General features: G+C 44.5%; 1 protein-coding gene across 3 annotated transcripts in view; it reads right to left on the reverse strand.

The window, feature by feature from the left end:
• The window catches only part of RNF220 (ring finger protein 220), a 324645-nt gene extending 314306 nt beyond the window's left edge, over positions 1-10339 (reverse strand). For all 3 annotated transcript variants that reach the window (XM_077823455.1, XM_077823454.1, XM_077823453.1), the window contains exon 1: positions 9715-10339. In XM_077823455.1, the coding sequence (XP_077679581.1) occupies positions 9715-10339 (625 nt within the window). The remainder of the gene's footprint in view (positions 1-9714) is intronic.
• Positions 10340-17437: the final 7098 nt, after the last annotated feature.

The following is a 17437-nucleotide window of genomic DNA, read 5'->3' on the forward strand; positions in this document are numbered from 1 at the left end:
TTCACACGCCAAACAGCATTTGAGTTGTGGGTTTCAGAGATGGGTGAAATAAAAAAAGGTATCAAAATGGAGAGTCATTTTTAAGGAGGATTGGTTTAGGGGAGAGAGAGACGCAGAGGAGTTAAATTTTATTGATTAGAATCAAAATGATTCACACTGAAAAGACCAACAGAGTGAAATGTAACTGCTCATTTCAAGTTTCCTGATCGACTTCTCATTCTATTTACAGGACCTGGTGCAGCTGGGAGTCGATGCTACAATGAGCCTTTATCCCATAAATGCATTGTTTTCCTACTAATTGATGTCCAATCACTTTTTGCTTAATTTTTCAAGAGAGAACTCTGAAAGGCACACTCATTCTGTGGCAGCCCTGCCACCCCTGTGAAACCACAGATTAAAGTAAGGTAGTGTATGTAGCTGAAGCGTATTGCTGTCCTGACCACTTTCCTTTCCAGCAGTGTAAATCAGCAACAAGTCAGCAAGCCAGCAGCGTTACACCAGCTTGTCTTTGCAAATATAGAGCTTTGGTTTTGGTCTTCTGACAAGAACAAATTCATAAGGATCTATGATACTACAAGCAGACAAACAGACAAACTGATAATGTTTTTTGCATCTGTACAAAACCCTTGTATAAGTTTTTATATTTTCCCTCCAAAAGAAAGGTTTTAGGGTCTTTATTTTCTCTCATGAAAATGAATATATACCATAAAGCGAACACTCACATGCAACCCACAAGAATAAAGTATATTTGTGCAGTGGAGGGAAGAGATGCTGGTAAGAAAGCACATTTCTGTTTCAAGTTTCCAGAAACAGAGGACAGAGGGTGTTTAAACAAAAGTGATTTTAATAGTGTCCTAAAACGATGAAAAATACCATGATGCTGTCCCCAAACTTGAACTCTAAGAATCGCTTCACCCTAATGAAAGAGACAAGAAAGATGGACAACAAGAAACTCTCTCCTTGTTCTCGGAGCTACCAGCACTTAGAACATTAAATCTTTCTTTGTCCCACTCTTTCCCAACCCCACTTTTCCCCTTTCCTGTAGCTCAGTGCATTGCCGCAGTACAAAATGACTGCAACCAGTTGCAGGATCTGAGAGCGTTACTCTGATCTTTGGAGAATGACTGGTTTACAAAACCACAATCAATGTTTTAAAGAGGGAAAACAAAAAACCACCACCACACACACAAGATGACAGATGCAGATAGGACTTCAAAGGACGAGACCCTGCAAAGCCTTACACATTTAGTCCTCCCTGACCTGGAAAATCCTACAGAAGCCAATGAGCCAGATTCTCCTCTCAAACCAGTTTTGCACCATTGTAAATCAAATTGACCTTAACAGCATCATTCCTGATTTACACCAGTGTAAGTAAAAGGAGAACACCACCCAGTAGGTCAATTCCTGTGGGTACAGTACTGCAGGATTGAGCCCTAAATAAGGACTGCAAGATTTGACCCATACGGCAGTAAAATACTTTACCACTCGGAAGCGGGTGGGGGGTAATCCAACTCATATCAGTAAATTATTCCTGTTAGTTAACTGGAAGGTCTACAGATCACATGTTTATATACACAAACATGATATACCATGCTTATCACATGTCAATAGAGCTACATGTACATACAGTGACAAATACACACAGAGAGGGGAGACAGACCAGACATGTAAATCCAGAAAAAAAGATATATGCCCTTTTCAGGGGGGCACTGGATGGGGATATGCTCTCACATTACAGGATTTGATGTCCCAATTAGAAATATATTTTTAGAAAGAATTTCACTTTCTCTGCACAGCAGCAAAATGTCCTCAAAAATCCCCAAATCTGCTGTTCTCTCTTGAACGGAAAAATTCATAGACTATCAAACAAATAGACATGGAGGAAGACCGTTAGTGACATGAATTGCTGGATAAAAATTGTTACAGTTCGCCTTCAGTGTCTGTTTTTTGTTCATGCACAAGTATTAAAAGAAAACTTTGCCCTCGGTGTATATTTACATCAGAAATCCTCAATAAAAATAGACTAATAGTATACAGATGGGTATAATGTATTCTCTGTAAAGATACTCATACGCAGTGCTCTTTATGCAGATCAGGGTTAGGCAGATTTTAGATGGCAGTTATTTACCTTAATCAACTATTATACAAGCATACACAGAACACATTTTATTCCTACAGATATTAATCAAATAAGGAGGGAGGTGAATCCTAAAATCTAGTATAAAACATAATTCTACCATTTTTCAGCTTCCCTGAGAGGGGCATGAAGGAGGAAAAAAATTAATATTGCTGTTCTGATGTGATGTGTCCAAAAGACATCAACCAACCAAGGGGCACCGATCAGCTCAAAGACGGCCTCAAAAAATTTCTCCCAGGAAGAGTTCCAGAAACTCCCAGATGTTAAATATACCCCCTCCCTTGTAGGCTTTCAGTCTTAGGGAGCAGGATTGGGCCCTTGGACGTCTGTTAGTTTGCATGTCTGAGAATCTCCTTTTCCCTCAAGACAGTTAATGTCCAAGAAATGCCCAGGAAAGTTTCTGAGATCAGTAAAGCTGAGAGAGAAAAAATACTGAAGGCAAAAATACTTATTCTTTCTTTTTTTTTGGTCTCTCACACTTACACACACACACAGAGCAGAACCCTACTAATTCCTTATACCGTCCATGAAGAACAAGTAGGTAACTCCACTGCTAATTCCTAAATTCTGCAAGTTAGCAAATAAAATAACAGATCAATGTTTTAACTATCAGGGATACTGGCTCATTAAGTGCGCTTTGGTCATTGCTTTAATAACTGAAGTTTAGCTGTAATGGATAATGTTAGTACATATTATTATTAATATAGTATGGTTAGAATATTAACACATAGTGCTTTTTATCAGAGGATCTCAAAGCACTGTACCAGCTGCTGAGAGGTAGGTAGGTATTATCCCCATTTTATAGATGGGGAAACTGAGGTTCAGAGACTTGCCCAAGATCACTGCAAGACTGGGGACTTCCGACACCCAATTCAATGCCTTAACCACAAGGTCAGCCTCTCCTTTCCTTTGTATAATTTTGTGAAAGCAGTTAAATCTGATTAATGAGACTTCAGTCCAACTCAGCCTCTGATATAATCTTTGTTGAGAAGCAGGATTTAGCCATCAGGTTTTGTTTGTTTTTTTGTTGTTGTTTTTTAGAAACATTTGCTTTGCCAATTAACCAGTGAGATTCAGAGTTTGTCCTGTAACTGTATAACAAATACATATGCATATACACACACAGAGCAAAAGAGGATGATCAATATTTACTGTATGTGTGCCCATTTCTGCAGTTGTAGACAGATAAATATGTCGTTTACATTTTGCTCAGAGCCCACAGAGCTGCTGTCATAAGCCTTTTGGAGTACCACATAAGCCAGCTATCAGATGTCCGAAAGGAAGACCAGGGCACAAGAAATTGCTGGCTTTTCTGAGCTCACAGGAAATATGGCGGGGTGGCAGAGGCGGTGAGGGGAAACATTTTGGAGGAGAAAACAGCCCCAGGCCTCCCACCCAAATGATCCATTAAAAGCCATCCTTCTGCCCAGAGCCAGGCGGAGACGGCGAACGATGGCTGCCAGTAAAACGGTCACTTGGATCGGTTCTGCATGACAATTGATGGCAAGGGAAGGGGGGAGGGTTTGGAAGAGGCAGCAGTGTCCGTTTTCTCACCATGGTGATTAGACATTCCAAGTGTGCGAGATAGCCCCGAATAACAGAAAGAGGAATATAAACTGGAGACCGACGGATCCAAGCCAGGCCAGATGGCCCTGCAGCCGGCAGGGGCTGCTCCCATCCAGCCCTTCCCCACTTTAGCTGTTCAAACATTTCTTTATCCCAACAAGACAATTAAACCAAACAGCATGAAAAGGAGTCTCGGCAACAGTTTGCCGAGGGCACAGAAAGGTTGTTGCCAAAAAAACAAAAAGAAGGCGATTGCTGTATACTCCCGCGGCTAACGCAGGGCCAGGGTCTGACCTCCATCATACCCAGTGGAAAATCCAGAGTAACTCCACTGAATTCACTGGTGTAACAGAGATAGAAACGTGGCCTTCTCTATATCGACCCACACACACACACACAGAGGAAATGTAATTGTTCCACTTGTTTTATTGCATTATTTCATGAGTTGTATTAAGCACTAGATCTCACTTGGTCATGGATGATTATTAACAACATAGCCTCACTTTGTTTTAGGCCCCTATTCTAACCTACCTGGAAAGTGGTGATTAGAGTAGAAACAGCTCTCTGCTCATTCAGCAGTGAATATTCCCCCTCAAATCCACTGCTGTGCCACAGAATAATTCAAAGAGGAGACTCCCCCTCCACCCACACACTCCTACACAAAACTTACCAATTAGTGTAGGTCCTACTATGTAAACCCAAACACAGACAGGCACATGCCCTAAGAGGGTAGATCATATTGTGCACTCCTGGGTTTATGCTTGAGACCTGTTCTAAAGGCCATCTTTGTTCCATTTTGAACAATTATTCAGAAATGAAAACTCTGATAATAGAAGTAATGCTTAGCACCTAAACAGAGATTTACATTTTCACAGCACTTTATAAATATTAAATCATTCGTTTTAAAAGCTAGAACTAACTACATTTCAGAGATTTCAAAAAAATAACCCTAAATTGGAATGAGAAACTCCCTTCCATACTGAGGCATAGCTATAATCGCAGGGAGGAGAAACGGGACCTTGATCAAATTGACAGTGTCCCAATAATCAAAGTTATTTTTTTATTTATTTTAATGTAACAGTAAAAATAATATGAATAAATACCATCGCTACTTTGGATGAAAGTCGCAGGAGAGGAGCAAAGATCTCAAAGTACTGGCAAATTAACTAATTACTTCTTAGAACAACTTCGGCAGTTAGGTGTTATCATGTTACAGATGTCAAAACTGAGGCCAAAAAAGAAATCAGTGGCAGAGCGGGAAGAAAAGATCCCTGGTCTCCTGACTCATGTGCTCGAACACTAGACCAGGCTTCTCCGCAGCGTACCGACAAAGACACATGATAAAGAATAAGTGGACGATCACCAAAAAAAGATCGCTGTGGCAGTCTTGAAATGCGGACTGTGGAGCGTTTGGAAGCATCTCCAGGTGTGGTGGAGACCGTCGTTTCTGGGAAGACTAAACGGGAAGCTCTGCGCCGCAACATGCGGAGAGATCTCTGCCAAGCCAGCCAGGCTCCAGCATGGATGCTGCCGGCCGGCTCGCTCTGCTGGAGGGGGGTGATGCCGTGGTCATGGCGAGGAGCAATCATGACGGCTTTTTATTAGAAAGCCCAGAATAAAACTGGGGATCATTTCCACAGGGGGGTTATAGATGTCTGTCACACACAGGGGAACGGCGCATTTATTTCCACTGCTGCTGGAAACCTACGTTAATGAAGATACATTTATTTAAAGAGCCCCATGAAATGTGTTTGTCAGTGTCTGTAACACACACTGTACAAGAAGCGCCTAAACTGTTCTATAAATATAATTATCTTCCCAGTGAGCATCTAAACAGAACGGCCCTGTCCAAAGCATGTGTCTCAACAAACAGTTACATCTCCTCCCTGGATTGAGTATGTCTTTTATACGCGCTTCCTGTGGCACGCACGGCCTCTCTCGACATCCCGAGAGCAGCATCCTACCATCACAGGCAACTTGCCCAAACACAAAAAAACTCTAACAGATTTACAAAATGACCATTAACACAAACACGCTCCATCCATGCCTCCATAATTCATTAGCAGTCTGACTTGGGGCTCCAACATACACACAGAATTTGAAAGCAACATCCTGACTTAAAAATAAAACGGTGGTTCTTTCTGAGAAATATGTGATCTCTCCTAGCCCACATACATACATCAAGGGGTCAGATCCTGATCATAGTGATGTAATTAGAATGAGAATGTAGTCGCAAGAGTACGCGTGTATATACACACACACACACACACACACACAAACACACACACACACACAGAGTATCTCTAGCTGCATATGGATCTAGCTCTGCATAGAGTGGGTTCCATCTGTGCTACTATACATTTACGGCTTGACATACTGTTATATATTTTTTGGGTTCCTTTTTTGAAAAAAAAAAAAAAAAAGAAAATTTCTCAGAAAATCATCTCTAATGTTACAACAGTATAAAAATATTTAAAACCCATTTGAAAATGTTTGTTTGTGATGGTACAAGGGACGTGTGTAATGCAGTGAAGTCATTCACCCATCGCATGGTCTAATCCCTTTCAGGATTTTGAAAAATACAAATAAACAATTGAATCCCACAATTCTGAAGAGCCTCTATTGAATACATAAAGACTTTGCTGATCTGACGGAGTTTCACTACGCCCGTCTGTACACTTTTGCCTAGAAGCTTGTCCACAGAACTATTTCCCTGCAATGGACCCTACACTACGATCCTTCTTTCCCAAAGGGTTATGTATATTGTTCACACAAGGTCCCCAAGAAACTTCCTGAGGGTCCATGATGAGAAATTTAAAGACCCTTAAGTATATTTTTACATACAAGCATAAAGAAACCTGCAAATATGTATGCATGTCTCAGAACATGACAGGTTCCATGATGCAACCAGTCAGCCGTGTCAGCCCTCAAGTTTTTCCTTTCTAAAAACTGCCATATAAAGATAATTAAGACACATTTTTAAAATCCCATCCCCCCAGTAAATAAACCCACTGTGTTAACATATTTAAGATTCTGACATACATAGAAAACATGCTCTTTGGTGCAACAGCTAAATACGATGGGAAGGAGGGAAGGTCAAATTTACTTTAAATTGTCCTGGTACTTATTTTATAACTTTAAGATTAATGAAACACGAACGGATGTTGTGCTAATATGCATCTAAAGTGTATGCAGGCAATGTTATAGATGGTTATGCTAGCAATGGTGTCTAAAACCTGGGATGATATTAAAACAAATTTTAAAAGCCAGAAGAGTTAAATTAATCCAGGCATTAGAAACAAAAATAAAACCAGTTTGTCTCTAATATTTTAGTCAGCACTCTGTCCGGCTGGTTGCAATGCCTGCATTCATTTTGCTCTAGTGCAAAGGCTAATCACTTTAACCAATTTCTATTTCTCTTTTAAGGAAAGGGGGGGGACTTTTCACATGTTCACAAGTTTTTGAAGCACCTTGCGAAGTTGTTATTCTGCCTCTCTCGTTATAATCTCCCTGTCTAATCATTCCCAGTGGGCGTGGGGAAGCCGACACACTGGCATGCATTCCGTTAGCAGCCTTACTCCTCTGTGAAGTACTTATTTATTTTTCAGGAGTGCAGCACCCACACAGAGCACACAGTCTTGGTGAAGACAAGATTTATCCCTTCCACACTGGAGCATGTGCCTGTGTCTACTGTTCTGTCCACTGCTGTGCTACACGTGGTCTAATTCATTTAACAGATTTACTCCTTTAAATCAGCTATCTGACAGGATTTTGCTAGCAAGATACTCAGCAACTGATGTGCTTTAAATTCATTTTGCTAGCAGACCTGCTCTTCCGCTGTTATCTCCCAAAGTATTCATTTGAGCAAGCTTCATTTCCACATCCAGGTTATATTGATAAGGGGGAGAGATCCATAAACCATCAACACAGGATATCTGTAGACATTGTGATCCCACCTTCCTTCCCTCGCCCAAAATGAAAGCTCTACCCGCACCTACATGCTTCCACCTACAACAGCTGTGCCTACATATTAACAACACCGATGAGGAGACACGGAACAAGGAAAGCAGTTCTACTGCACAGAAAGTAATATAGGAGGGAGGTGGGGGGAAACAGAGACAACATTTGTGCTGTGAGAAGCACAAGGCTTCTGTCTTTAGTGGATATCGTCCCACACTTGCAAACGCTGACATAAAAGACACACTGGCGGCATATTTCAAAACCAAAGAGCGATGGATTTACAAGGCAGGTTGATTTAATGATGACTTTTATTGAAAAAGTACGCTGGGTTTAGGCAGATACCTTTTAGTGCTGGTAAGTTAACACAGCGCCTAATTCAAGGAGACAGCCTGAGGAAGCAGTGCCGACAGGGAGAGAGAGCCGCAACGTCTCTATTACTCTCCTCGGCATCATAAAGGGGAGAAGAAAAATAGTATCTGAAGGGGAGCGGGGGAGCCGGGCTGCAGTTTTCTTTGCAAAATAATAATAATTTTTTAAAAAGAAAATCCATAAGAATGTACAAAGGGGCCCACGTGAAAACAAAACCACTTTGGCACCTGAACTAAGCGTCTGTGTTTAAAGGAGATCACTCCAGCTAAATGTTGCCACATCTTATTGCTCTGAAGTAGGGGATTGCAGGCCCTTTTCTCCCGAGACAGCTCCCCAGAATGGTGTTCCCACGGTGCATGGTTCAGCTTTTCACGAAAGGAGGAGACTGGGGTCTGCCCTCCTCCAGCAGAGATACTGCGAGGGAAAAGGTGACTGAAGAACAGGGAGTTGTTACGGTAGCATACTTTAGACAGGTTTGCGTCAGTTCAATTGCTGATCCGTGAAGGGACAGATAGCCTTTCAGTGGTCATGCAAAGGGGGGCTCCAGAGAAAGTACACAGCCTATTTTGGGGGTCACTTATTGAGCCATAAGAGCGTAATCAACTTTATGTCTCTAGAAAAGAGCTTGAGTGCCCAAAATACTATTACGTGAAATACCGCAAAAGGGAACTTTGTCCTGTTCTGAGGAGCAAAGCATGAAGGCTGATATCCTAGGTGTAAGAACTGAGCATGTGAGGAACAGGTCAGAGGAAAAATATCAAAGGGAGCAGTGGGTGCAGTTTTAACTGATAAACTCCCTGAAAAAAGTTCTAGTTGTATACTTACAAATGCACCCTTCTGTGTATATACACACACACACACAGAGGATATCTCCCTGCTTTCACACACACACAGACACACACACACACACAGAGGATATCTCCCTGCTTTCACACACACACACAGACACAAACACACAGAGAGGATATCTCCCTGCTTTCACACACACACAGACACACACACACACACAGACACACACACACACAGAGGATATCTCCCTGCTTTCACACACACACACAGACACACACACACAGAGAGGATATCTCCCTGCTTTCACACACACACACACACACAGAGGATATCTCCCTGCTTTCACACACACACACACACACACACACACAGAGGATATCTCCCTGCTTTCACACACACAAACACACACAGAGGATATCTCCCTGCTTTCACACACACAAACACACACAGAGGATATCTCCCTGCTTTCACACACACACACACACACACACACACACAGAGGATATCTCCCTGCTTTCACACACATACACACACACACACACACAAACAGAGGATATCTCCCTGCTTTCACACACACACACAGAGGATATCTCCCTGCTTTGAGGCATAGACATCTTTCTGTGCTTAGCTGCCCCAGTTTCAAGCAGAGAAAACGGCGTCTCTCCCAAGGTGCATTTGAAAATGGGTTTCCTTCCAATACACCTTACCGTGAAATCCATCAATGTCCATTTAAGAAAAACAAGGCACCATGTTATCATGTAACTCAACACGAAGGAAAGGACATTGCGCCCATTCCTTCAGCAGGAACTGCAGCACGACAGAACGACACACCTGTTGAGCATCTCAACAAGGCACCGCGAAGTAAAGCCGAGAGGGGTAACGGAGGTACTTACATCTGTCATTTCGGTCTTCAGGACTGGACGAGGTCTCCCGGTCAGACATGAGGCCAGAGACCGCAAAGATCTTTTTCCCTGTGTCATCGACTTTGAGTGAGCCAGGGGAGCCGGAAGGGAGCTGGGTTCCAAACTCATACTCCTTGCCATCGGCATCCGAGAAGCGCAGGTGGGGCGAGTCTGTGTCATGGCAGTTTTTCAGGCGTTTGGCCGGCGTAAAGGCCGACTGGTAGCTCTCCCTGTCTTCAGTGGAGGCAAAGGGGCGGAAAGCCCCAACGCCGCTGTGGTTCAACATACTTATTGGTGTGCAGTCCAAGTTGGGGGGTGCAAACTGGGGGTGGAGGTGTAGCAAGGATGGGGGGAAGTCACGGTTCGCGAATGCCCCTGGCACCCCACCTTGCCGGTGATACATGGAGGCAAAAGTATACGAGCCATTGGTAAAGGGGATGTGCACGTCCTTATCCACTGATACCGGGACTCCAAAAGGTCTTGGCTGCTGACAGGGGATGGAAGCGTCCCGACTGGCTTCAGCAGTGGAGGCGAGAACCATCAGGGCCGGAGATGCCAGCGGGTTGGGAAGATAGGATGAGTTTTCCATCTTGAAGGCTGCCCGGTGTAAGTCCATCGGAGTCTCTTTCCTCAACAGGATCACAAGGGGAACAATCTTTCCTGGAAGGAAAGTCAAGCGAGGCCTGGTTTTGGAGCAGGGAGATCACTGAGGCATCATCGCCGTCCTGAAGCTGCAGAGAAACAGAAGGGAAGAGAGAACACAAGTGGTGAGGCTTTTGCACTGGCTTCTTCTGTACATTACATGCAGTGGGAAGGCCACATGCATTACAACCAACGGCCCAGCCACGCACCAATGTTCTCATTCACGAAAATCAACAGACAGCTTCACACACGGGTGGAACCAACTTTGGCCCACTCCACATGACAGAGGGAAAAATCCTACCAAAGACATTAGTATAAAGGATCTATTTGTAATATAAATATCCCCACATGCCAATAATCTAGGCGTGGTCTAAAATTAAGAGACATTCCCCACAACGGATCGTCACAATTTAAGATATGTAAAACATACCATAGCTATCGTACATAATTACATGAACAGAAATAAACATTTATACAGTTGTTTAAACTGCCTATGATGCATAAGGAATGTGTGTAACGTCTATTTTTCTCACACATTATGTATGTGTAAGTACATACACATATGCAGGTATCCATTTTACATAATCATATAACACACACACTCACACTCACACACACACACACTCACACACACACACAGAGCATGCACACTCTTTCTTTTTTTTTTAAAAGGAGCGGAGACTTCATCAATAAAATGCCTGGCGTCTCTGACAATATTTAAAATCATAATGGGTGCCTCTGCCATGTGATCTCTGCAAATGTCTGCCTTTCGGGTCGGGGACAGCGGAGTACGCATCAGTAATTTTAGTTCCTAATGCACTAGCTCTTAAGTAGATTTGTAAACTGCTCTGTATGTGCCATTAACATTTAGAGGAAAATGTTAACAAAATTTCTGGCTTGCATTTTGCTGAGCCTCCTAGCTCGGCCAGATCCATTCGCCCAGCCACAAACCCCCTCAGAGCGAGAGGCAGAAAAATCCTTCCTTCTGTGTCTCTCTGAGTTTGCAGTTTTAATGGTTTGGTATTTTCTTTCCCGATCAACCTAGTGCCTTTTCTTTTAAGGTTCCGCTGCCTACCATTCAGGCCCCAAGACCCTTCTTAAAATACAAGAACTGTAACTTTGAAACAACATACTAGCCTGCCAGAGCTCAAAGGGCTAAGAAAATCATATAATAATAAAAAGCTGTTACAAATTGTCTCTCTTAAATCCAGAGGGTCAAACATCTCAAATAAAACTTACTGAAAGAGTCTCTTCCTAATGGAGTGCCTTTTGTATTCCATGAATGAAGGAGCCTAGGTTAACAAACTGTATGAAATCCAGTCTATGGCTTTAATGTAGTCCAATTATAACATTTCCTTTCTCCCATCCTGTACCCAAACGCTTCAGTGACTGTTATTAATTGTAAAGATGAGTGGACATCATCTCTCGGCTTCCTCATTTGGCACTCTTCCTTATAGACATCATTGCTAAATTACCAGATTATGTATCTCACATTAACAGGTTTGCTCTCTTCCAAATTTTAAATAACTTTCCTGTCAAGTTCTAGCCACGGTGAGGGAGAGAGAGATGCCAAGGGCAGCATGTAAAAGCACAGAAAGCCTGGACACGCTTGTTTTGCTGCTTTCAGGAAAGCTGATCAACACACACACACAAAACACAGGCACAAAACTGCATCCACAAGTGAATTTTGGGTTATTGGGGGGTTTTTCAGGCTGATATAAAAAAAAATTAACACGCACATACAAATAAATAAGCCCTCACACAGAAATGAACTATCATTAATATGTCAGTGGGGCTAAGAGATCATTGGAAAATACGGTTTTCAAAAAAAAAAACAACCCAGCACCATTGCTGCCTCTTTGCCTCTTTTTCTATTTTTACTTGTTCCATCACCTCACGACATTAAACGTATTTAATAAATTAGTATTCTGGCCACAGCACTTGACACTCTTGTAGGATATTGTGAATCACTCCGGCCGCCTTATTCGTTTGCAAACTTCATTATGCCGGGAATAAATCAACACATTACAATATCTCACCCAGCCAAATTTAATTTTTTTTTTAAACTCCCACTTCCTTTTTCGCTCTCTCTCGCAGTCTCTCCCCCCCACCACCGCCATGAGCAACATGTACAGATGAGACTGCGGCGGACCAGTCATTATGAAAATCTATAGTTAATACACTCCCGATGTCAAAATGTCATGGGTTTAAATACAGAACCCAAAATAAGAAAACGAACTGACCTTCTTAATTAAAAAAATATGGATTGCTGGATAATCAGCTTGATGGACCATCGGGGCGACTGTAAGGTAGTGGGCACAAGGCAAAGTAAGTAACTGTTACTTTTCTGCCTCTATGCTGATTTTCTTTAATTTAGCACCCCGTGCAAATCCAGATTAAAATAACTCCAGCTATTGATCTGAGCAGTGGAATTGACATTAATTTTAGTTCACTTCTCACTTTGCAAAGGGATCAATAGGAAGTAATAACAGCTGACATCCCCACTGAAAGGAGGAAAAAAGACGGGCTGGAGACAGAAATCGAAAAGCAACCAAATAAATCAGCAGCTACTTTTCCACGGCATCAGACAAACTCCAAACAGATTGCAAAAAGTCTTTGTTGAATTAACTAAACAAGGAGTGGAGGGAGTAGGGGGTAGAGATCAATCTATGAAGCTACATAAACTGTCTACCAGGCATCGAAGTAAGACGGACAGACCAAAAAATATTGTGATTTTTAATTTTTTTAAATGACTGCTCTGATATACAGAGAATTTTTTAAAGACATCTTATTTAAGGTGTATACAAATTGCCAGCATACTAATTGCAAGGTTAAATATGCCAAAACCAAGACAAATTGAATCAACAGCCTTAAGTTCGATCCATTAAAAAATATCTCACCAAGGAACAACTTCTTATCAGTAATCTCTAGCTCAAGTTTGATTCCTCTGTTTATAAAAGATTGTAACACTGGTTTGAATTAGGTAAAGAGAAAGACAGACAAAAATCAGTCTATCTATGACAGGTTGGATTTAGCAGGCATCACAAATATTGTGTGAGTGGAGAAAATAGGGCTGACCACTGATACCAGCATAAAAACCTCTTTGCTAATCAGCCTGGAAGGAAAGAACAAAAAACCGTGCATATCTTAAAGCATTAAGAGTTTCAATCAACGAATCACTTCTCTGCTATCAATTAAAATAAATAAAACACACTACTTTGTTTATTACAACAGGTTGCATTTTTATGGTCTCTCAACCATTTCCAAACACCAGAAATTAAAATAAAGGGACAAATTAACATTTTTCTCCTTCCAGGAACAAATGTCTTAAAACAATTAATTGGCACACTATTTAAGAAGCTTCGAAGCATTAGCAAAAACAGAGAGGAAATCAGGACAGATTTAAAAAAAAAAATCATACCATACATTTACATTAAAGTTCTCTCCCCCCGCCCCATAAATGTCAAATAGGAATTTATAAATATGTCCTGTGTCGAAAAGCCAAAGATTATAAAACAAAATAACAATAATTAAGTGCTCCAATGGATTGGGTATTTGAACTAAACTGGATTTCCTCCTCAAAGAATAAACCAAACGCAAGCTAGACAAGCAACCCAGAGGAGAGCTCACCGGCGGGCTAAGATGCAAAGGGAAAAGAGCTCATTTTTTAAGGGGCGCACGAGATGCCAGTGGCCGGCACCCGAGGAGCAGCTGCCGCGAAACCCGGTTTAGAACAAAACCTAAGGGCCAGGCCGGCCCGGGTCGGGCAGGCGGACTCGGCGGGCCGTGGAAACGCCTCGGTGCAAGGCTGAGGCGTGCGGGGCCAGACACCGCCCCCGGGCTCCGAGCGGCGGCCTCCCCGCAGGAACGGGGTCGCCCCGCTTCTCCTCGCTGGGGAAGAGCCCGTCCCGGATTTGGTTTTGCTACAAAACTTCTTGCAGAAATCTGGCCCCGCTGCCAGCACGATCCGCGGGCGGCAAGCGAGCCAAGCCAGCAGCTGGGGGACGAAGAAAGGCCTTCCCCCCCGCTCCCCACCCCCCAGCAATTTTTCCCAATTAAATGGAAAAGCCGAGGGAGGAATCGCAAGGGCGCTGGGGCTGGCCGGGGGGACAGTGCGGGGGAGACTCCCCTCGGGGGCTTGAGCACGACAGAAATGCACCGGGGGGGGGGGGGTTTCCCGACCTGCGGTTGTCAGGGACCCGTCCTCCCCCGGCTCCGAAACTGCAGCCGGACAGATCCCCCCGAAGCACAGCGCGGGGGGTGGGCCCAGGGCGGGTTTGTGCGGGTCTGGGGGCTCTTTCCCGCAGGAGCCGCTCATTGCGGAGTCTGTAGATGTGCACAGTCGGCGTGGGCTTCCCTCATCGCTGTGACTTTGACGATTTGCTTCACAGTTTACATTTTCATCCCCCGCAAACTCCCCCCGCAAAAAAAACCCTCCAAGGGGGTGCGTCAAGGTTTAAATTAGAAACAACACCAAAGAAAAAGCCACTGGACTGTCTCCAGCTGCAAATTAAACAGGTGTTTTCCTTCCCCCGCCTTCCCAAGTCTGGGGCGAGGGTTTTCAGGGAGAATCCTGCTAATTTCGTTTGGTCAGAAACAAAACGTCCCCCCAGAAGAGAACAGGGACATTAATGTGGGGAAATTCGCTCTCTTCTCCCCTTTCTCTGCCTCGACCTGCCTTTGCAACACTCGCATTAAATGCCACAAATCAGATCGTGCACAAAATAATGTTGTAAAGTCGGGAAAAGAGAGCTCGGGGAAGAGCAGAGACACGGAGACTGGTTTTTCTTGTCGTCTTCGGAATTATTTCCTCTTTTCATGGTGGTGGTGGGGGGGGGGCTTTCCATCCCAATTCCTACAGTCCATGAAATGGTCAGAAACAAAGCTCATCAAATGGGAGGATGATTAGAGTTGTTTGAATGTATTGCAACAATCCCCGGCCATACACGTTTCCTGTGTGGACAGAGAAGCATTCAACGCCACTCTCTGAGCAGACAGTTCCTAATGATTTCATTGTGGCAAAACAGATGGTTTTTATGTATTTAGAGCTCAAGGTGAAGAATTAGTTTCCACGCTTCCAACCTAGTTACAGACTTCCCCGCTTTCATTTTTTTTTTTGTTTGTTTTTTTGCGGGGAGAGGAGAGAGGAAGTTTTCTAGAAAGGATTCAGCTCCTGTAAGCTTTTGCTAGCACTGGCGGGTGATGCAGGAAGTTTTCTCTAGGACATCAGTGAAAACACGCTCACTGCATTTCGCCTTCTCCGGCCAAATGATTTTCCACCGTGCATGTCACACGCGGAGCGGTTTGAGCCTGTTCCGCTGACTATTTACACGGACTCCGGCCCTTTATTTTGTTTTCAAGAATAAAGCGAGAACAAGTAGTTGGGGCCCCGCCGAGATTCGTCAATTTGACTCCCAGCTGAGAGCGGTTTGGGGGCGAGTCTTTCGGGGGAGGAGTGGCTGGGGGGGGGAGGGAGTTGTACAAACTTCCACCGTACCCCAAAATCACGACAAGTGGTAATTTGCAAAGCACGTTTAAAAAAAACAAATTCAATCCTCCATGGCGGGATGCGTATTTTCCGCTCCGGATTAAAATCGAAGTTCACACGGGCACTGCGCGATTGCCAAAAGGGAAACGCTTTGGCTTCAAGCTACTCCGCGTGCCCGGCGTGCTCGCCGAGCCGGCGGGGCTGCAGGCGCTGTGATAACCCCACAGAAATAAGTCTGAGGTTTTTTAAAAAAAAGACAAAAACGATGCGGGTTGGGGGGAGGGGCGTGGAGAGAAGATTTGTTTGTTTCCTCTCAGAAAGTTTTTGGTTTGGTTCGGTTCTGCAGCCCCTGGGAAATGAAGCGGGGGCTGCCCGGAGCAAAGGCAGCCCGAGAGCCCGCGGACGGCGAGGGAAAGCCAGGCAGTAACTCCCCTGGTTGCAAAAATAAAAAGTCAATAAAATACGGTTTAAAATAACCGGCTTTGAATTAAATCTGATCCGCACCATTTCCGGCTGCATTTGGAAACCTTCTGCCCCGGCACCTGATTCCCCCTTGTGCCCACTGGTCCTCACCCCCGCCCCCCATCGCCAGCACCCCCGCAAAATAATCAGGGGGACGGTCCCAGAGACGCGGCCCCTCTCGGGTTGCAGAAGGAGGCGGCGGCGGCGGGGCTGGATCCTCTCCTTTGATCGGACTTGAACCCACTATCATTATGATCCCCCCCCTTGCCTCCCCCCCCACTCGACCCCCCCCCCCCATCCCATCCCGGCCCCCATAGCCAGCTGCCTGTGGTGGGGGGATTCAGGAGCTCGCGGCAATCCTTGCATGGGAAAATAAAACTTGCCACGCAAAGTTTGACTCCGCAGAGAGTCCGGATTTGCAGGGAAACCAAAGGGCACCGGCCTCCGTGACTCGGCTCAGGGTCCCCGCAGCCCAGGGAGAGAGCCGTGGGGGAGCCTCTCCTCCAAAGTTAGCCCCGGCTCCTGCCCCGCACAAGCTCCCCCGCCCGGCCCCCTCACACACAAACGCACGCACACACCTCTGTGATCTCCAGTACTCACAGTGGAAATTCCTCTGGAGATGGCTCCACTTTGTCAGGCTCGGGAAAGCAGGAGCAGAGCGCGGTGCATGGGAAGTCCTGGGCGGGTTTGCAGGCTGTCTTGGATTGCATGGAACAGATCAAGAGACTCAATTGGTGTGAGAGAAGGAGCAACGCTGCCTCTCAGCGCTGGCTCTAATCAGTGAATGAACTTCCACTCTCAGAGGGACGGGAGCAACACACACACACCGAGCCGGGCTGAGCACGGAATACATTAGGCCACTAAGGGAGTATGGGAAATGGAGTCCACCACTGGGGCACAGAGCTGGCCAGCCCAGGCCCATCTTGCCCACTGACAGTGGCAAAGGTTTGGCTTCTGGCTAAGGGTTTGTGGCTGGCAGTCAGATTTTTTTGCATACAATTTTCAATGTTTTATTATTTCCCTTGGGAGTTTATTTAGTTCTTGTGAAAGAGAAGAATTAATAGGACTGGTCTATGTCCCCCAAATTTCCCTCACTCCCTGCAGCCGCCCCTTGGCCCTTAC

The sequence above is a fragment of the Eretmochelys imbricata genome, chromosome 8, assembly GCF_965152235.1.
Source record: "Eretmochelys imbricata isolate rEreImb1 chromosome 8, rEreImb1.hap1, whole genome shotgun sequence".
Taxonomy (NCBI): domain Eukaryota; kingdom Metazoa; phylum Chordata; order Testudines; family Cheloniidae; genus Eretmochelys; species Eretmochelys imbricata.